Source organism: Prosopis cineraria, unplaced genomic scaffold (assembly GCF_029017545.1).
Source record: "Prosopis cineraria cultivar Desert tree isolate PC_DT_omini unplaced genomic scaffold, ASM2901754v1 PC7, whole genome shotgun sequence".
Lineage (NCBI taxonomy): Eukaryota > Viridiplantae > Streptophyta > Magnoliopsida > Fabales > Fabaceae > Prosopis > Prosopis cineraria.
In genome coordinates this window covers 37,508,987-37,530,493 of record NW_026555338.1, presented here as the reverse complement: position 1 = coordinate 37,530,493, position 21,507 = coordinate 37,508,987, and the positions used below count along the sequence as shown (strand labels likewise).

The following is a 21,507-nucleotide window of genomic DNA, read 5'->3' as shown; positions in this document are numbered from 1 at the left end:
TAATTAACATTATCATAAATCAAATTAATTTTTTTTAAGAAAACTTAATTTTTTAATCTTTTAACTTTTAACTCACTTATAACTCAATCCCTTAACTATGACTCGCTGAAACTCAGTCCTTCAATTATAACTCACTGTGATTCAATCCTTCAACTTTTGATTTACCTATAATTTGGTCCTTATTTTTTAATTTTTTTAAAAAATTCTTATCAAATAAGAGGAATAAAAAAATGTTCATATATTATTTTAAAATACCCTCCTCTTACTCATCGATGTGAGATATAAGCTAACATGAAAAAAATTAACAAAAGTTAAGGGATTAATTTGTAAGTAATTTAAAAGTTGAGGGATTAAGTTATAAGCGAGTCATAGTTGAGGAATTTAGTTACAAGTGAATTAAAAGTTGAAGAATTAAAAGATTAATTTTTTTAAATTTTTATAATTTAATATAATTTCAAGGAAATAATAAATTTTTATTAGTACATGCGATTCAATAAAAAACGCCTATATATGGTGTAATTTCCCTGTTTTTCCGGTTTTTCTAGTGCGAACTGATATACTCTAGTTCGAAGCTGTCCCTGGCCACTTCTCGTTCCCTTGTGGAGTGCCATCCTTTACGCCGTCTGGAAACTGCTCGGCAATGGCAGCTTTACTTCGTCATATATCGAGGACCCAAAAGCAATTTCTTCTTCACTGCCGAAGCTTTTACCCTGCGTCGTCCTCGTTACAAGGAGTGCCATTCATCACTTCGCCTCGAGGTACTTCTTTCCGTCTCGCCCTCCTATCATCATAAGGAAGCTTAGTTTATTGATTGTTTCCTGACCTGTTCTGCTTCGTATGATACTTTGATCGCATGAGTTGATAATCAAAATCATACGAAGACGTAAAGGAAATGGTTGGAGGGGAAAATGTAGAATCGGAACACAAGTTGGCCAAAATTAAGAAAGAGCATAAGAAAACTACACTTAAAACTTTAAAGGGACTTGACTCAAAGCATTGATCTCGGCATAGCAAATTTCAATATAACGTAGTTTCTTCCCGGCAAACAGTTTACTATCTGTTGTCTAATTTGCAATCCTTCGCATGATAGCATTAGAAAATGAGAAATTCCGCCCTGAATGGTAATGGTTTGCAATTGCACTTTGCACTAACCAGCTTATTAATATCTGTAATAGAATCGAAAAACACTGCAGCCACTGCATTGCAAAGATGGGTTCCTTAGATTTGACGCAGAAGGCCTTGAATTTGCTTGTATGTTTTATCATAGAATTGATAGCAATTTCTAAACGAGGCATGAGGGAGATACGTAGTTTGAAGGAAGCTGGATTTCGCAGCATAAGACATTCTTTTACTTTTGAAAGGGGTCCATTCATCTTTCATTTATATATATATTTTGAGTAGGAGCCGACATTCAAATGAATTCAATTCCTTCCTGCAGTGAGATTTCTGGGAACTGCTACAGAAGTTGTTCATGGATTTGATGACATGATGACTGGAAACCAGCGTAAGTATTACATGCTTGGGGGGAAGGGGGGTGTTGGTAAAACAACCTGTGCTGCCTCCCTTGCCGTCAAATTCACGAATCATGGACATCCTACTATCGTGGTTTCAACTGACCCTGCTCACTCCTTAAGCGACTCTTTTGGCCAGGTACTTAAATTGTTTCATATATGTTATGGAGCAAATAGTATTAGAATTTATTGTAGTGTACTGTATAATCTTGACAGAACTTTATAGATATAACGCTACCTTTCCATTAGGATTTGACTGGTGGCAGGCTTGTTCCAGTTGAAGGAGTGGATTCACCATTATATGCACTCGAGGTATTCAGTGATTGAAATTCTTCTCCTCCAAATGGTATTGCTTTGATTGGTCTATTGCAGAACTTCATAGAGCACATGCTCCATTTTTAACCTTTCATGCGTGACAGATAAACCCTGAGAAATCTATGGAAGAGTTCCATGCGGCCAGTCAAAATGTTGATAATGGAGGTCTAAAGAATTTAATGGAGAGTATGGGACTTGGAATGATTGCTAAACAGGTTGTATCTGCTATCAGAGTGTTATGAGTATGCTTTCATTCTCAAATTATTCAAGCTCTATGATATTGTTGTTTCTGAATTCTGAGCCATGGTTTAGACCCAATCTCTTCCTAGTACATTTATGCTTTAACTTTCAAAACCTGAAGCTTGTAATATTTAATTATAAACATGAGGCTTATAGCTTGCTATATTTATGCATTTAGAAAATAATAACAACAGCAACAATAATGATCAAATATCCAACTAATTATTTTGGATTCTTAGATTAATGACGTCTACGTACTTTTACCTTCAGTTCATCTCTCTTAATTACAGCTAAAGATTCCACTTGAATTTGCTTAAGAATTGTAGTTAGATTCAGGAGCTTCAAAAATCTTCCTCGAGTCTAGTAGTGGAATCTGCATTGTCTCTATTGACGTGACATAGCAACCTAGAGTGCCTTTCGAATCTATTTGACTCCCTTGCTGTTGTAATCTGCTTTGTTATATATTAATATAATATTATTAATTTATTGGCTAATGAAATTGTTATAGCTAGGGGACCTGAAACTGGAAGAGCTGCTGCATACTCTTCCACCTGGAACAGATGAAATCGTAGCAATGTCCAAGGTATCTCATTCATTTTTAAAGACCAATTATTTAGAAGAAAATGCACTGATGTTTCTTGCTTATGCTACTTTAATCCAGGTGATGCATTTCCTTGAGTCATCAGAATATGATAAGTTCACACGGATTGTTTTTGACACAGCACCTACGGTCTGTAACACTTATCAGTCTTTGTATGATATTTGGAGAAAATGAATATTCATAATTATTTCTTTGGTTAATAGGGTCATACACTTAGGCTACTGTCATTACCTGACTTCCTGGATGGATCTATTGGCAAAGTAGTGAAGGTATGGATCATGAACTTGAAAACTTTTTATGTTTACTGTTCCATAGCTTGCTTATTTATAAATGATTTTACTAATTTTGATAATGATACTAACTATGTTATCCAGTTGAAGAAAAAATTGTCTACAGCCTTCAAATCTTTGTTTGGAAAAGAAGAAGCTGGAATTGATGCTGTAAGCTTAAAAGTATTTTTAAAAGGCCTCTTTCCCTTGTTGGAATATAAGCATTCTGAATTTGCACATGCAGTCAGACAAACTAGAGAAACTCAAGGAGAGGACGGCAAAAGTACGGGACCTTTTCCAGGATCCAGACACTACTGAATTCATAATAGTAACAATTCCTACGGTAATGCTGACCTTCTTCTTTGCAAGATTACTGGCGGCAGGAACTGAAATGCCAACAACTAGAAGAAGCCTTATTTCACTAAGCCTATCCAGGAACTGACATGCCAACTACAACAAAAACACTTGAAATATAATATATTGCTAATGTCAAAATAGTTTGAACTGATTTTCCCTTGGTTGACCAAATTTGGTTTCTAGTAGATTGTGTCTCAAATATTTATCATACTTTTGCAACTTTAGTACTGAGAAATCATCAGATTCCTTTTAAGTTGTTAATTATAGATTCTTAAATAATAAACAAACTTGAATCTTAAAATGTCGTCAATGTCAGAATCATTTGTTCCCCAATAAATGATTTAAGGAGTCTGGTTCTTGGTATGATAATTTAGAAATATTTGCAAAAGACACTTGTCATGTCAAAGTCTACCCAAAAAAAAAAACCGTCATTTCAAAGGCGACAAACATATTGCATACAATATGCCAACTTCATTAACTTATTATGCCTTGTAATAGTTTATGCGTTCACAAATTAAATTCCTTACATTACAATTTTGGTTGAAGCCCATTTGGTAGATTTAGATACTATCCTTGACTCCTGGTTGAACATCATGATTCATGAGCTAAGACTCTTCCGACCTCTAGTCCTGCACACTTCTTTTGAATCTTCTGTCAGAATCGTTGTGGGCTCTTTATATATAATTCCTCAAAAACACCATTAATTATGACTTGCTTTCTTATCCTAAAAAATAATTGTATAATACTTCTCGATGCCAGTTTATTATTCACTTTACTAGTTTACTATTTCTTTTCAAACTTTGCTGTTTGCTCATTTTTATCTTCAATTTCTGCTACAATCTCATTGTGATTATTTCTCTTCAAGGTTATGGCAATTAGTGAATCCTCAAGGTTACACGCATCCTTGAAGAAGGAAAGAGTTCCAGTTCAAAGGCTTATCATTAATCAGGTCTTGCCTTCTTCATCGGATTGCAAGTTTTGTTCAATAAAAAGGAAGGTAATCAAAGATCAATCATTTTTCTGTATTTGAATTTGTGGTCAAGCACGTACAAGACAAGTTTGGATTATTTATTCTATAACAGATCAGAATACTTAAGTGATAAATTTGTATACTGTGTAAAAAATTATTTTATCACTGGCTTAGAGTTTTGGTGAAAACTTTGTGGAGATTGTTATATGGAATTTACCAGGTTTAATAGGACATTAAAGGTTTTTCGTCCCAGCTGGGGAACAAGACCCTAAGCAGCGACAGATGAAAGCATATATCAGAGGAACTTAAGGCAGGATACATAAACTGAGTCCCATGACTCTTTTGGGTTCTTTAGGCACTAAGAATAACAGTCTATCATGTTTAATATGAAGTTTATGTGGGTACAGGTGGAAAACTGTGGCACGGCTCAAGTTTTAAATCATAGAATTCTGTAGATTTATAATCTAAATGTGTTGAAAGTTTTCCAAAGAATTATTCTCTCTTAGTGACTATAACGATAATCTCTTGACAACAACCAAGATATTAAAAAGCTAGATGCTAAATAAAATTGTAACGCTCCGTTGGTTTTTCTGTCCGTGCAGGATCAAATGCGTGCTATTGATCGTATTCGTAATGATTCAGAACTTGTTGGTTTGAGATTATACCAGGTACCATTAGTGGATATGGAGATAAGGGGTGTCCCGGCTCTCAAATACTTGGGTGATATGCTCTGGAGATAAAACAAACATTTTAGATATGCGGAACGCGAGCTAAAATATAGATAGGCCTGTCTTTCCTCGCTTTGATCCCTGCGTGCTTGGTTTGAGAGTATCTGTATTTCTTATCCTTTTGGCTCCTTATGGATGCATAGCAAGGAGTAGCATATGATGCTGTTCGTAGAGACACTGGCTGAACAGCTGTGGTGATCTATGGCAAATTCCTTGACATCCATTCAAGGAGCGAGACAGAATCTCATGTTTCTTTCTCATCTCTGGAATCTCTGCTGGGATAAAAGTGGTATGAAACATTGAAACAAAGCTGAGACTGAGGAATCAAACGTTTATGGCTGAGACTTCAACGATTACAGATTCTAACTACAGAGCGAGCGATAAAGTCTGCATGTCAAATGGGTTTTAACGCACTATACAGTTCCTGTAGCAGATTGTGTCAAAAAATGGCAAGTAATATGAATTGATTATTCGTCATAAAAGGTAGAATATAATTAATGTATGGTTCTTCTGTTTTTCAAAATTATTTGATTATTGAAGGACAATGTATATATTTGATTTCAGGAGGCCCAGAAGAGGAATTTTTAAACCAGACGAGGATTCATTTAACTAGTGATTAATTGAACTTGATTATAAGTATCTTTGAAAATGTTTTCTTGCCAATAACTTGAAAATTATGGTTAGTATTTCCTCGGCCAAAAATGGGGGAGAAATTGAATTAGCTGCTAAGAAACTCCATCGCTCGACTTTTTGAAGAGGATCTGTAATTCATTATAGTTTGTGGCTAGTCTTTCTGAGACAGATGGATAGATATAAAGAGGATCTGTGAAAGTGACATCTACTAAACCCTCAAGCCTCGTACTAGTCAATTTTTCAAGCGCCTAGTGGGAAGCATGAATCTAAAAAGACCACCCCAAATTTGCTAATGGCCTAAACTTTTCGATCCTACCCATTCCGTAAGATTGCGCTTCCCACGCTGGAGTCTCCCTTTGTTGCCCATGGATGTCAGATTTTATAATTTGCGGTATTAAAAGTATTCATCAAGGATTCATTGTCTACCAGTGTCACACAAGTTACGCATTCATGCATAAACGCTAAACACTATCGACAACGATTTACTTCAGCCAACACTGGTGTCGTTTCAAAATTTCGACTGTCCAGTTTAATCGTGGCAATCTACAAGTTGTGGATTGTATAGTACAGTAGCAATCTAAGAGTTTTGAATTTCAAGTGGCAAAAATTGATTAACAAAACGTGATGATATTTAAATAATATTTTTTAAATTGATTTTGATAATTGAAAATGTTTGGATAATATTTCAAAAGCATTATAAAGATGGGAGGAGTGGAAAATGCTCAAATAATAAGAATGGATTTTCAAATGGGAAAAAAATAACTTATGCCAAATGGAGTTTGGAAGAATTGTGAATGTTTGGATAAGATTTCCAAAATTATGATTTTTGACTCAAAATTAATTCCGGATATACATATCCAAACTGACCCTATATTGGATGGCCAACAAAACATCTTAGTCATACATATGGATTTACATTGTGATAAATAAAAAGAGTTGAGAGTAAGGATATACCTTGCGCTCCCTTGCCTTTAAATATGTTTGAGAATTGGGAGACATATGGTCATTGATGGATGAGGTACTACGAGGAGTTGAATAATTGGACATCCCTTGGGACAAATTATACCGGCGATATTGTAATTTTTTCATAGATCAAATGGATAGAAAAAGTATGTTATACGGATTTATCGTAAATGAATTTTAATTAGTGTGTGTGCAGGGAAATCTTTGCATTCCTAGGCCATAAGCAAGATAAACTCCTTTTAAACATATTTATTTAAAAAATGTATCCAAATTTACATGATATTTTAAACAGAGTTCGATTAGGAAAATAAAAAAAATGTCTAAGCTAGTTTAAGATTCGAGCGACCAAGTCCTACTTCCAACTAGCCCCAAAAAAGGTAAAAAAAAAAAAAAATCTAACTAGGTCATGTTAGGCTCTATTTTGGAGTTCATAGCAAAATTACAAAAATTTGTCCAAATATGTGTTGCAAACTGCAGTTTTTTTTTTTTAATGCTCCAGACTGGTTTTGTATTTTCAGAGTATTATTTATAGTTTATTTCCTCCTGCTTGTTCTAAAATTGGGTGAAAATGCATTTTTATTTTTAAAGTATTTTTTTAAAAAGTATCCAACATCCTAAATTATTTGGTGTAACATTTTTGTCTCTAAAGTAATTAAAATATAGCATTTTATACTTTGACATTAAATAATAGATGCTGACCATTAATATGATTAGAAAGAAGGTAGTTTAACTATCTAATGAACGTTTGTGAATATTTAATGTTAAAGTTGAAAATATTACGTTCTAATTTTTTTAAGAGCAAAAATGCTATATTAAATAGTTTAGGTACCAGGTATTTCTTAGAAAATAATTCAGAAGTAAAAATGCATTCTTACCCCTTAAAATTTGGATTGTTTGTTTTTATCAACAATTTGTTGAATGTTTTGAATTTGAGTCATGTGGATTGTAATTGAAATGCTTTTTGTTTTTGTTGGAGATTGTAATGAATTTATTATGATTAGCTCTTAATGTTTGTGATAAATTTTAAATGATTATAAGTATTTTTTTTATTTTAATTGAGTTTATCAAGTTAAAATAAATTGTTATCTCTCACAGGAAAAAAGGTAAAAAAATAAAAAACAAAGTGAGATATTGGATTACTAAAATTGATATTTCAATTCTATGAACCAAGTTTAGTTTTATTCAATTTCAAATTAAGTTTAAACCAAACCTGATTATAGTTGTCTAACCTAGTTTTTTTTTTCATAAAAGAGACTAGACTTGAGGTTAGATTGAAATCTTGTTCTTTTAACCCTGTGTGCAACCTTGTCCATACCCATTTTTTTAAAAGGAACATATTGTTCAAGGACTGCTAAGGCAATATAACACCAAACAATGACAAAAATTTTTTTAAAATATCACTATAGGATTAAGGGATTTATTGAAAATAATTTTAGATGGGAAAAAACTATAATACCTCTACTATTCTTTTTCTTTTTTTTATTAGCAAATTATTTTTATTAAATGTAAATAAATATTTGTTAATTAATGAATAATTATTTGTTAAAACATAATTTGTACTTATCCCTTCCTACAACTACAACTAAGTTCTTTGAAATTTTTTAATTTGTGAATTAATAAATAGTTTCTTATTAAATGAGAATGAGTACTCGTTAATTAATACGTGGCTACTAATTGAAATACAATCCACACTTGTTCTTTCCCACAACTAAACTATTTTATATTCTTGAACTTGTCAATCAATGAATAACTTCTTGTTAAATATTAATAAATACTTGCTAATTAATAAATGATTATTTGTTAAACTATAATTTACATTTGTCTCTTCTTCTAATCAAACTCTTATCAATTAGTGAATGTCCTTAAATGTGAATGTGTAATTACTACTTAATGAATGATTGCCTCTCAATTAAAAAATGGAAGCACTATAATTTTTTCTATATAAAATTATTTTTAAACCGGTCAATGGTTTGTATAGTGACATTTTATAATTTTGTAATTATTGTTTAATATTAAATATAATCTTTAAATGATATTTTTCTTTTTGTTTTTTAAACAAAAAAGAAGGAGAGGGAGAGGATTAAATTCTCTCTCACATCATCAGTCATTCAGTCACATTCTCCCTGCCCTTCAAAGATTCGCTCTTTGAAACACTGAACAAACCTCATGATATTTGTCCCTTTTCCATCATGGACTTTCCTGGAGCCCTTCCCTTGAAACAATACTCCCTCTCCACTTCCTCTTCCTCAATTCGCTGTCCGCGCCCCATTTTCACTATTTAATATTTTTACACACACACACACACACACACACACACACACACATATATATATATATATATATATATTTAATTATCAATATCATAATCTTTTTATACTTCTAAAATTCGAGCAACTTTCGTTTATGGCTCTTTTCGGATTAGAACTTGTTTCGTTCTCGCGTTTGGACGAATGCAACATGATCTGCATATTCTTCAATTTGATCCAAATGTGTAGGAAGCTTTGCATCCTTGCCGCTGATTTCTTTATTCTCTTCTCGATATCTTCGCACAGAGAATTCATTGTTCTTTGCTTCAAGTTTGTTCAGATTAAGCAACTGTTTACTATTGTGAGATGCGCTGGTTGGCTACTGAATCAGTGCGCGTAATGGATAAAAGCTATACGGTGAGGCATCGGAAATTTCAAGAGTCTTTAATGGCACTCTGCATCTTTATTCTCCTTCAAATCTTCATCGCCATCCTAGGAAACGCCTGCTAGAAACGTTGTTCCCGGTTGTCCGATGATTTTTTTTCTTTGTTCTTTTATCATTGGGCCTTATTATCGTATGCATTTGAAGGAACTCGTATGGCTTCTTCCTAGAAAATTATATTGGATTTTAATGTCTGGTGTCCTGAACATCACCTTTCTCTGTTTTCTACCTCAAGCTTTTACCGTGTCACCACCCATGTTAGAATGCTATACTGATTTTTTGAAATTCACAGCTCATCCTTTTTCCAGTCAATAAAATTCAATTTCATGTTATATTGTTATAAAGTCAAGAGCATACTCGACTACTCGTATCTTTGTTTATACATGGATAAGATTACGTGGATGGTGTGGCCATTGAGGGAGATTTTTATGGGTCTAAACTTTAAAGTCTCTTTAGTTACTGTTCTCGCTTCTTGTTCATTGTTTTCTAGTGCCGTATTATGGCCGAACTAAGTAAGGATTCACTTTTTGCCCTTTAACAAGTTTTCATTTCTCTTTGGTTTAAAAAAGGCGCCCCATATAACCTCCTCCTATGGGAATAAGAGTTCATTTTGACAATTTCTAAATGTGTGAACAAGGATTTCAAGAAGGCTATAAAGTATTTCATTTTAACTCAGCACTTTAAAATTTAGACCTGCATTTGGGCTTCTTATTCTCGGCAGATCTCTTATATGTTTACAAGCAAAATATAGGACACTCTTGGTCTTTAATCCATGAAATGATTCTGTTTATTATCATTCTGCAGGAATGTAGGCTGTTGAAATGACTCTATGAAGTGATTTTCTTTGCATATGTATTGTAAAATTGGCCAAGTTATGTGAATCAACAATCTGTTGGAATCAAACAAGGTTGTTTCTAGCAAAAAAATTCTGAGTTAGGATGCTATTGTTGGAGAGATGATTTCATTTGAGCAAGATCCTGATGTTGTTCAATAGGGCCTGTAGCTTTTTGATACAGGCCCATATTCTACATGTGGCTATTGTGGCGCTGTTACTCTAGAAAATGTTAGTTGCTATCGTGGGCATTATTTTAATGAAAACGACTATGAAACTAAAATTTAGCTACATAGAAAATGACGAGCTAATGGCACGTGCTATTCAGCAACAACTATCACAACTTGCAGTTATAGAAGCTTCCACACCTCCAGATCAATGGGAGGAAAATCTATAGCTATCTACTTTTCCAAAAGACTGGCATAGCCATCCTATGGGTAACTGTGACCATGGTATGTTCAATATTCCTTATTTAATGTCTTCTTAAGATGCTAAGTTTTCTACATCACTCTATTATGTTGTTTTTAGTTTATGCAAAAATTGTAGGACAGGAGAGTAATCAAGAAGAAGGGGAGGATGATGGACCTTCTAGTTTATGTTCTAGCTCAAAAAAGAATTCATATTATTGTGGTGAAGAATGGTTGTATTCATTGGAGCAGATGGATGAATATGCTGACAGAGAAGTGGGGAAGAGATTGAATTAGATGATACCAATTCCAGTAAGTGTTGCTTCTCAAGTTCCATTAATGCATTTCTGGGGAAGGCTTTACATTTTTTTCTTATTTATACCTTCATTAATTAACATCAAATCACATGTTTGGGTGACAAAAGACAATTTTAATATGTCATCTGTAATTAACGATGCTAATTTCCAAAGCTTTAAGTTTTTATGGCTGCATATAGGCTGCCTTCTGTCAGTTTCATGATGCTATTTGGCCAACATTTTCTCTTATCATTGGTTACTAGGCTAAAATCTTGATTCTCACTTCTGCTATTTTGTGCTAGTCTTAACTTTGAATATTTGAAAAACTTGTGTCTTGATTGGAGAAAAAAGGAAGAAAGAAGAAAGGGGTGTTGGATGTGATATGTTTTCCAAGTCTTCTATTGTTCCTACATTTGTAATCCTTCATGCAGCATGTTCCTAGCACCAATGGAAAAATACCTTCAGTTGATGAAGCGACGTTAGATCATCAAAGGCTACTAGACAGATATTGCTTATTAGTTTGCATGGTTGCTGGTGGTTCTTCCACCTTCTTTCTAATTTTTTTAGGAACTTTTAACATAATTATGATTTAGTTTTGCTTAAATTTGTCATGCTAGACCAAAAATGCTAAGAATACTTTTCTCATTCATAGATTGCAGATGTACAAGTTAGTTGAGTCTATCAGAGATGGAAACTGTCAGGTTTGCTCTTTTCTTTCATAGCATTGCCATCTCTTAGAATCATGTTCATCTTCTTGTTATTACTTCAAAAATCAGAAGCTTTTTAACAATTAGATGGTCCACATGTGGAATCATAATAAGACAACAAAAAACTTGTGTTTATGTGTATGTCATGAGTATTGAATCAACTATGATGTTAATAATTCGCACATGGTGATATATTCACATATTGCTTTGACTTTAAACTTTTGTAGTGATCTTTGTGTTATGTAGTTTAATTGATATCACATGAGATGTTTTTCCCCCTTTCAATTTTGCGCGCTATCAGATCAAATTTATCGAACTTCTGAGCACCACAAATCTGTGTGTGAATCGGGCTTGCATCTATTTTGTTAAACCTTTATATCATTGTCCATACAATGGATTGGTTTGATTTCATGATAATAGTTGATGTGAAGTTATTCTTGTCTATGTAATTTTAATGGGATATATTTTCATGGATCAATTGAAGTTATATCCAGAGACAGACGTGGGATATGTTCCCATAGATTATGAAGACTATTTAGAGAAGATGTCTAAGTACTTTTCTTCTTGCATCCTTGCTTATTTTTGAGTTTCTTTCTTGAAATATTTGTTCCTTACTTTAATTATCTTACTGATAGGATCAAGAACAGTGAATGGGGAGATCATGTTACTTTGCAGGTTGCTGCAGATACTGTATGTCTCAGCACCTTGTCTATAAGTCTTTTAAGGTTATGATGCATGATCTTTATGCATGCTTTTACAGCTTCTGGCTGGTTATTTTCTATCATAAATTTGTCCCAAATTATAAAATAATTTTTCACAAGATTACTCATACCAATAAAATTTAATAACAGCGCTTTACAAACTTACTTTTTCAAAACAAGACATGTAAAATTTTCAAAAATTCCCTTCATGTAATATAACTTCAAATCTGCAATCGTTTCAATTCTCCTTCCACTTAAAGGATAATATTAGACAAACATCATTAATAAAACCTTGTTTTTTTTAAATTGTCTTATATTTTGGGGCGACAAAATACCTTCAAATTTATTTTATAATTTGGGATGGAGGGAGTACTATATAAGTAGATCCTATTTAATGTTAACATAGATTCATTAGAATTGAAATTGAAATGATCTACTAAGACCACCTAATCGTGCAGCATGTCAATTGTTATCTTGATATGATCATTACGTTCTCTAATTCCTTTTAGCATACATTGCTGTATAGAGTAAAGATATTTGTCATAACATCATTCAAGAGCACTTGCTGCATTGAAACTCTTCCTAATTTTGAGGGATCCAAACAAGGTATCGTCATGTTCCACCTTTAATGGACTCCCAATGACATTTTACTAATTTTGAAAGATCTAAATGAAGTATAGTCATGCTTCATCTTTAATGGGCTCCTAATGACATTTTATTGATTATGTGTAATTCACTTCGATTAATACTATATTATATTTCCTTAAAACATAAAGTATATTTCTTTGTTGTAACCATTTTTTATTTCTAGTCGTAAGCCTAAATATGGCTTAAAGACTAACTTTCCAAATAAGAATATTGTGATTACAGGTTGACTAGCTCTTACTTTGGAGACTACTAATTATTTCCCTTATTTTCCCCTTTGGAAATAAAACAAACTTATTTTGCTTCACGAGTGGTGGCTTTTCTTGTTTGTTTATTATTCTAAGCATTATGTAGTTATTTTTCTGAACTTCTGGGCTGAGGTACACTACAATTCAATATATCCTGAAGGAGGTTGGCAGGCATGTGTCCTTTCAACTTTTGTTCTGCATACGCTCCCTTAGCTATTTAAATTGATCAAGTTATTATGAGATGTAATTCATGTAGAATTGATTTTCTGCCAGTGACCGGTTCTTGTGTACTTGGGGGAAATGGTGTTAAGAGGGAAAACAAATATGTATCGGCTAAGGATAATATTTTAAATTTTAAAAATGAAAGTGAATAAGCAAAAATTGGAAGAGGAAAAGAAACACTACGAGAACCTTGATAACAAATACCTTGTATTAGACAACGAAGGACCAATGAGAATGGTGGCTTCTTTTGACAATTTGCAGTTTGGAAGATTGGAATCAAGAAATATATCGTGGAAATCACATGACAAATAATGAAATTGAAGAGTTATTTTTTTCTTTGCCTTAAAATTTCACATGACAGAAAATATGATATTCTTGCTAAACTTCTTCAAGAATTGATTTACCAAGATATTAGTTTTATTTTTAGGACCTTGTGAGCTTCGAGAATTAATTAAATTATTCTATACTAATGGTCGATCGGAAATTCTCATCAAGTTTTGTGAGTCTTTTCTCCGTGAATTATCTATTGTATTACAGATACTTTGTTATGAGAATCTTTTAGTGTCTACCGCAAATGGTGCTTGGTTTAAGATGTTGATAGCCGACCAAATCTAGATGTTTGTAGGTCCGCATGCTGATATGTGAGTTGTTTTACATTTCTTCTCCTTGTTGTCAAACCGCTTGCTTTTGGTTGTGGGCTTACTATGCGACTGCCCTTGAATTAACTGGAATCGAATACGCATCCTTAGCACATTATGCACTCTTAGGCAATTATATTGACGTTGGCGGGGTTGCTTACTTGCTAGCTAGTTCACAATCTATCAATTTTTTTTAATCAATTTAATGCACAGATTGTTTTGATATCTAAACTTAAAACATCTTTGAATTGAATTATCTTTTATATTTGCAAAAGTAGCATTACATGCACGATGTTGAATTTAGTAGTTTGATACTGTTGCTCAGTTTTATTTAATCATGAGTTTGGAGATGATGTTAATTGTTAGTCATTGCCTTTCTTGGCATTCAATTTTATTGCACGCTTCCCACTGCCCTCATTTTAAATTCAAGTATAACTTTTGTCACGGCTTTGGAACTTCCCAATCCTTGAACCATGTCGGCCTTAATGTGATCAACCTCTTGTTCTCTATTAAGTCAACCGAACCCTCAGAATGTAGGCAAAGAAATTAGAAAACTTGAACACAAAAGAGAAGAGAGCTTGGTGAGAGAACTTGAGAGTTTAGAACTTTAATTACTTTCCTTGTTGTTTACAAATTAGGAGTTGTGGTGGTATTTATAGGCCTCCTCCTTTCTCTAAAAAATTCCCACCTCCTTAATGAACGATTGAGATCAATTTAATTCTATAATTTACATTCATCATTAAGAGTGTTCCATAGAAATTTCTATAATAAATATCTAGATATTTACAAAGATGTTTCTAAAAATTAACCTTCAAGATATGTGTGGAACGTTCTAGAACATTCTAAAATATCCTAAAATATTCTACATATATCCACGTTCTTTTATGAGTTTTTAAAACCTTCTAGATCTTTCTAGATAATTTTAGACTATTCTAGATGCTTCTAGAACATTCTAGAACATACTAGATTCTTCATGAACACCCTGAATTCTCTTAAAAATCTCCCCATCGTCCTGGACATCTCCAAAAGCACTGTAGCCTTATGGTTTCTTCTCTTTCTAAACAGAGATTGTGACATTTTTCCCCACCTAATCCAGTGATGCCCTCATCACTGACTCGATTCATGTACTAGGATTTCTCTTACAGAGATTCTTCCTCTTCTTAGTTCTCTAATGATTCATCTCTCCATAAGATGAGATCATTCCTGGCCTTCTTGGTATGCTATCTTCCTTTAATATTTGCATGGTTGATAACTGTGCAAATCCACCCCTTGAAGTGGGTACTGTGCAAGCAACTCCTCCTTCAAGGATGTAGAATATATTATGATATGGCATGATAAAGGCTTTTACCTTTTGCATAAACTCCAAACCAAGCATCACTTTTTTGTTGTCCATATGAGCAATTGAGAAATCTACCTTTCCATGCCAATCCCTAAGACATAACTCGACCTCTCGAGCAATGCCAACTAAGGGTTAAGGAGGAGAATTGGAAACTTTTAATAAACCTCCCCCTTTTTCAAGTTTGAGACCTATCATCTTGGCCTCTTCTGGAGAAATAAAGTTGTGGTCTGCCCTAATATCCACCATGTTGCTAACTGGCTTTCCTGTTAACTTAGCCTTCACATGCATCAACCCATTGTTTTGTGAAGGTTGGGTTTTAGAAGTGTTAAGGAGTTAAATTGATCCTATCTTAAGATTTTCCTCCCCTTCTTGCACTTCTTGCCTTTGTACCAAAGCAAATAATGACCCCAATTTTGGCAATCCTTCATCCTATGAGGGCCTTGACATACAAAGCAGTGAAGTTCCCTATTCTCTTTCTGCTTTATTTGGGATCCATTCCTATTGTCTCCCTTATTCATCACTTTCCTTTTAAGATTTGTTCCTTTACCACTTCCTTCCCTGCCATTCTCGAGATTAGGGTTAGGAAATCTATTCTTAGGAGACTCATCTCTTTCCCTCTGAAATTCTGAGAGACTCTCAGCGACCACTATGGCTTCATCGATGGTCTTGACACATCGTCGCTACAACTCATGCTTAGCCTAATTTTGAAGACCATCAACGAAGTAGAAGAGACCTTCTTCACTACTCAGATTTGGAATCTGAAGAGTTAAAGAGGTGAATTCCTGCACATAGTCCAAGATAGTGGTCTTATGTTTAAGCTCTCTTAACTTCTTACGAGCTACATAGACCACGTTCTTCGGATAGAATTGTTTTTTTAACTCTTTCTTGAAATCCTCTTAAGTATTGATTGTGCAAAGCTCCTTATCCATATCTGCATGCTTCCTTCGCCATCATAGCATGGCATTATCTGTAAGGAAGTAAGCAACAGTGTATACCTTAGTTTGATCATCTGTTATTCCTAAGGTGTTGGTATAGTAATCCATTTGCCATAAGAAGTTCTCAACTTCTTAGACATATCGTACACCTTTAAATTTCCTTGGTTTGGGAAGATCCATCCTCATTTTCCTTATTCTACTATTTTCATCCAATAGTAGATTCCTTCCTTTTGCCTCTAAGGAAGTCTTAAGAGTGTTGAGTTGTTATTGCATTGTAGTGATAACGTCTATAACCTTTACCTCTAAGGATCTCATTGCCTCCTTGCGTTGATCCTCATTGTTTTGCAAAGCATCCACACTATTATTTACCCTTTTAAGTTCTTTGAGAGTGTGGTTCTCCAACATACTCATATCACCCTCAACTTTCTCTAGCTATCCACCATTTCTTCCATATTTTTCTCACGGGGCCATTACTCTCTCCCTAAAAGATTAACCTATTAGAGTATGCAGCGCACCAGCCAAGCCCCTTCTCAAGTCCCTTCGATATGAGACCTGACAGCTCCATCAGCCAATCCGTGACATCTCTGTCACAGGTGGCCCACCAGAGGGGCCTACCAACTGGGCAAACTCGGGTTTGGCCCTGATACTACTTTGTCACGGCCTTGAAACTTCCCAATCCTTGAACTGTGCCAGCCTTAACGTGATCAACCTCTTGATCTTTGTTAAATCGGTCGAACCCTCAAAATGTAGGCAAAGAAATTAGGAAACTTAAATATAAGAGAGAAGAGAGCTTGGATGAGAGAACTTGAGAGCTTAGAACTTTGATTACTTTCCTTATTGTTTACAAATAAGGGGTTGTGGGGGTATTTATAGGCTTCTCCCTTTCTCTAAAAAATTTTCATCTCCTTAATGGACGGTGGAGATCAATCTAATCCTATGATTTACATTCATCATCTAGAGTGTTTCATAGAAATATCTATAATAAATATCTATATATTTATAAAGATGTTTCTAGAAGTTAACCTTCAAGATATGTGTGGAATATTCTAGAACATCCTAGAATATCCTAAAATATTTTAGGTATATCCACATTCCTTCATAAGTCTCTAAAATCCTTTAGATCTTTTTAGATTTCTCTAGATAATTCTAGATTGTTCTAGAACATCTAGATTCTTTTTGAACATCTTGAATTCTTTTGAAAATCTCTCCATCATCCTGAACGTCTCCAAAAGCATTGTAACCTTATGGTTTCTTCTCTTTCTGAACAAAGATTGTGATACTTTGCTCTTCATATACTAAGGTAATGAGAGGGGCAGTAATTTACAGTAGGTGAGTTGTTAATGGTTTTTCCTTATTTATATATTTTGAGGCATATGTTGAATCATCGGTGCTTATATTTTAAATAGACAAATACATATATAGGTGAACATGGTAGCAAGTGAATACAATAATGCTAATGTGTTTGGTCAATATATTGACTAAGAATTTTTGCATGCCAGTCCATATCTAACAAATAGAGTAGCCCTCTAAACTAAAATAGATAAGAAGTACTGATGCAACAGTTGAGACCTTATGGCTTGCTCAATCCTATAACTATGTGTTTATGGAGTTAGGCCATTGCATTCCAAATCCAATGATAGCAGTGATTTTCATCCGCATGGGGAATGAGCATTCCATTGCATTATCGATGGAATGGCTGAGAAGGAATATATGAAAAACCAAGAATGCCTATATATCGTCAAAAATTTTTCTTCCATCCATTAAGCCGTAACCATCACCCACTCACCATCTTTGTGCAGTACTTTTAATGCACACACTATATGTGTAAATACCAAAATACCAAATTTGAACTAATGCCATTTAATTAGAAACTCTCCCGGCTTTAAATTGTCATTATTGAATTTTGAAGTTCTCATAATTAAAAGTGATGAGCTTGATCTTTGAGCCAAATCAATCAAGAAAGGAATAAAAAACATGGGATAATTACATATATATCTCATATAAAGAAATTAATTACTGCAAAATTCATTAACAACTGACATAAGGCAATATAAAACAAAACGTGTTGTAAATGGCCTTATGTCAATTGTTAATGGACCTTACCATAATGAATTTTCTTGTGTGAGATTTTAACGTAATTCTCTCAAAAAACATTGCCACTTATGGAACTAGTTGTGATATACGCATATAGCATAACAAAGAATTTGATTTGATTTAATCTAAAGTTAAGTATTCAACCTATTAAACTCAATCTCTAGTAATAAAAAAAAGGGCTAAGATGTAATGTTATTCTTAAATTATTTTTAAATGAGCAATGTTGCTCCTAAACTAATCATTGTAACAATGTCTCCTCCAATTAATTAAATCGAAGCAATGTTACCCTTATCATTAAAAAATCATAAATGCCTGTTAACTAGAGAGAGATAATGAAAAATGAGTCCCACTAGTTATAGTTAATGAATATTTAAGATTTTTAAATAGTGAGGGCAATATTACTCCAATTTAATTAATTTAGAGAAGAAATTGCTATGATAAATAGTTTAGGAGTAATATTATTTTTTTGAAAATAATTTAAGGGTAAAATTGTATCTTAATCTAAAAAAAAATTAACTGAGTCTTATCTTTATAGAATTGTATTTGTTTTAAATAAAATTTTAACTTTATTTGTTGATATACATATTTTACTTACATTTTAACATCAATATTCAATTATTCACCATTCATTTATATTTTTTCATGTTTAATAGTATCGTAGATACACAATTTCTCATTTCTTTAGATGAACCCTAGCCTTTTCACACTTCCCACTTGTAAGCAGCAGAATGGCAAGTAGGTAGTAGCACTCGTTAACTTTTAAAGTGTGTTTAGTTTAAAAGTAAGGAAGAGGGGAGAGAAAGGAAGGGGATGGATTTTAAAAGAGGGGAGGGGAGGGTTTTAATAAACCTTTATTTAGTTTTAGGAGGGGAGGGGAAGGGAACTAAAAATAAGTTAACAATTTTATTTTTGTTAAATTTAACTATATTTTTATTTTTTGCTTTGATTTATTATTAAAAAACTATTATATTATAATTTATTAAGTTTTTATTTTAAGAATATGCACTTATATTAATAACAAAAATTTTGAATAACAAATACATTAATATTATATTTTATTAGTGAGTTTAATGAAAAAATATTAAAATTTTATACATTAAAAATTATATATTAATTTTTGTAGGGTGATAAAATTTATTTTATTATAAAGAGAAAGAGAAAGATAATATATAATTTTTTACTTTTAAAGATAGTTTGAAATTTTTAAAATAAATATTTAAATTAATCTTAATTATTTTCTCTCTCCTCTTTCCTCCAAAAAAAAACCCCAAATTGGAGGGAGGGGCTCTAATTTTTTAACTAAATAAAAGGCTTCCCTGCTCTCCTTTTATTATATACTAACTAAACAAGGTAAGGAGAGCAACTCCCCTCCCTTTTCTTTCAAAAACTTTCAATCAAATGCATCCTTTTGGGGGAAGAGGTGGGTAAGTTTTTTCCTTTACTTCCATGATCATTAAAGATAAATCAATTGCTTTTTTGTCATCCTCATTACAACCTCTTTTTTTCCATTGTCTCCATCCAACAAGAACAAGTAACCCATTTGAAAATATCAATGATTAAAAAAAATCAAATCGAATTGAATAGTCGAACCGTCAACCAGTTAGGCTAACAATTAGGTCAAGCTGAAAAAAACTATTTGAGGAGTTGGGTAAGATTTGGTTGTTTGAACTGACATTCGGACTAGGAACCAAAATTGATTCAAGAATCGGGTTCAATTTTTTGAAAACTAGCCTGTTAAAAAAAACCCTTTTTTCTTTTTTTATATATTTTTTATCAATTTTTTTAGAAAATGATCAATTTTTTTAATCATATGATGTTTTGTTATATCATATGGCTTGTTAACTCATGATAAACTTAAAATATTTGATTTTATTTTTAAGTTAAATAATAATTTTATATTTAAATTATTATCATATATATAATTTTTTATTTAATTATTTTGTCATTGGTTTGACTATTAATCTAATCTAATTTAATCATACGAACCGTAAGTTGTTGGGCTTTTTGGTTTAATATTTGATTCAATTTTAAAAACATTGAAAACTACTGGGTATAGAATATTGCAAAAAAAAAATTAAAAAAAAACAAAAAATAAAAGGAAAGCCAAAAAAAAGGGGGGGGGGGGAAAGACTGAGTAGCTGACGAGTGACGACAGAATAACAAAAACATCTCAACTGAAACCTAAGGTCTACTTTGCCAATATAATTTTCAGATCAAAATCTCGTCTGCCTCATAATTTCCTCTCCATTGCCCACCTCTGAATTAATGGAGCATTGAAATCTCATTACCATAAAACTCCATGTCTAAGCCTGTCCAGAAATCTAACTCCAGCGGTGGCAGAGCTTGCTCTTCACCTTCCGCGACGAAATCTGTCCCTTCCCCAGCAGCTTTGCCCTCGCTGTGTGGTTCAGCAGCAACCGAGTCCGACGAAGCCAATGTGGATGTGGACGATGAGACGCCGCCACCACCAGTGGCGGTGATAATGGACGGCTCCGCCTGACGCAAGAGCCACTCAATGGTCTGTCCGTGATTCTTGTTTCCCAGCTCGCGTGTAAGCTGGAAGACGCGAGCAGCGCATAATTTCGGCAAACGGACACGACGGTCACGCCCCTCAACTTTGGAGCGACTACGATCCTTCTTGTTGCTGCCTCTGCAACCCATTGGTATTTTGGTTTTGATGGATTCAGCAATTGGGTTCCCTGGAGCTTGAGGATCGGAGAGAACCTCGTTCAATCTGATTTCCTCTGAACTCATCGTTAACTGTGATGGTTATTTTTGGGGACCTGAATTTGGATGGATGTTCAAAACCAGGAAATGGATTAATATATGAGCTCACTCGTTGTGATTTATTTCTCTTCTAGATTGATTTTCAAGGAAAGAATGTGAGGTTACATTATAATACTACCTGAGTTCCAATTCATTAGTGGTTTTTTTTTTTTTTCTTTTCCCTTTTTTGATCGTGTAACGCCCACTGTGAAGTAAGATGCCAGAACATCCCGCGCACCAAGGCCAGAATCAAAAATGATGGCGCATCAGAGACTCAGAGACCCAGTGCACTTAAATAGGACGGTGGCAGAAATGCTTATACTGTGCTGATGATGGAGGTGGTGGAAGACAAATAATGCATTAATGTGGTCTGATCATACTTTCCTTTATCAGCTTTCTTGG

General features: G+C 33.5%; 3 protein-coding genes across 3 annotated transcripts; 2 read left to right on the top strand and 1 right to left on the bottom strand.

The window, feature by feature from the left end:
- The first annotated feature begins 558 nt into the window (after positions 1-558).
- On the top strand, positions 559-5,554 carry LOC129315918 (ATPase GET3B-like). Its single transcript, XM_054960074.1, has 11 exons — positions 559-758; positions 1,439-1,650; positions 1,761-1,823; positions 1,931-2,041; positions 2,575-2,649; positions 2,728-2,796; positions 2,871-2,936; positions 3,042-3,107; positions 3,181-3,279; positions 4,159-4,290; positions 4,866-5,554. Exons 1-11 carry the CDS (start codon positions 641-643, stop codon positions 5,001-5,003), a joined length of 1,149 nt encoding a protein of 382 aa, XP_054816049.1. The 5' UTR covers positions 559-640; the 3' UTR covers positions 5,004-5,554.
- Positions 5,555-10,540: 4,986 nt separating this feature from the next.
- Positions 10,541-13,948, top strand: LOC129316813 (OVARIAN TUMOR DOMAIN-containing deubiquitinating enzyme 9-like). Its single transcript, XM_054961183.1, has 9 exons — positions 10,541-10,559; positions 10,654-10,790; positions 11,242-11,337; positions 11,428-11,511; positions 12,002-12,063; positions 12,153-12,207; positions 12,728-12,824; positions 13,218-13,282; positions 13,871-13,948. The coding sequence occupies exons 1-9, from the start codon at positions 10,541-10,543 to the stop codon at positions 13,946-13,948; spliced, it is 693 nt and encodes a 230-aa protein (XP_054817158.1).
- Positions 13,949-20,601: 6,653 nt separating this feature from the next.
- On the bottom strand, positions 20,602-21,093 carry LOC129316812 (transcription factor TCP21-like). Its single transcript, XM_054961182.1, has one exon. It carries the CDS (start codon positions 21,091-21,093, stop codon positions 20,602-20,604), a length of 492 nt encoding a protein of 163 aa, XP_054817157.1.
- Positions 21,094-21,507: the final 414 nt, after the last annotated feature.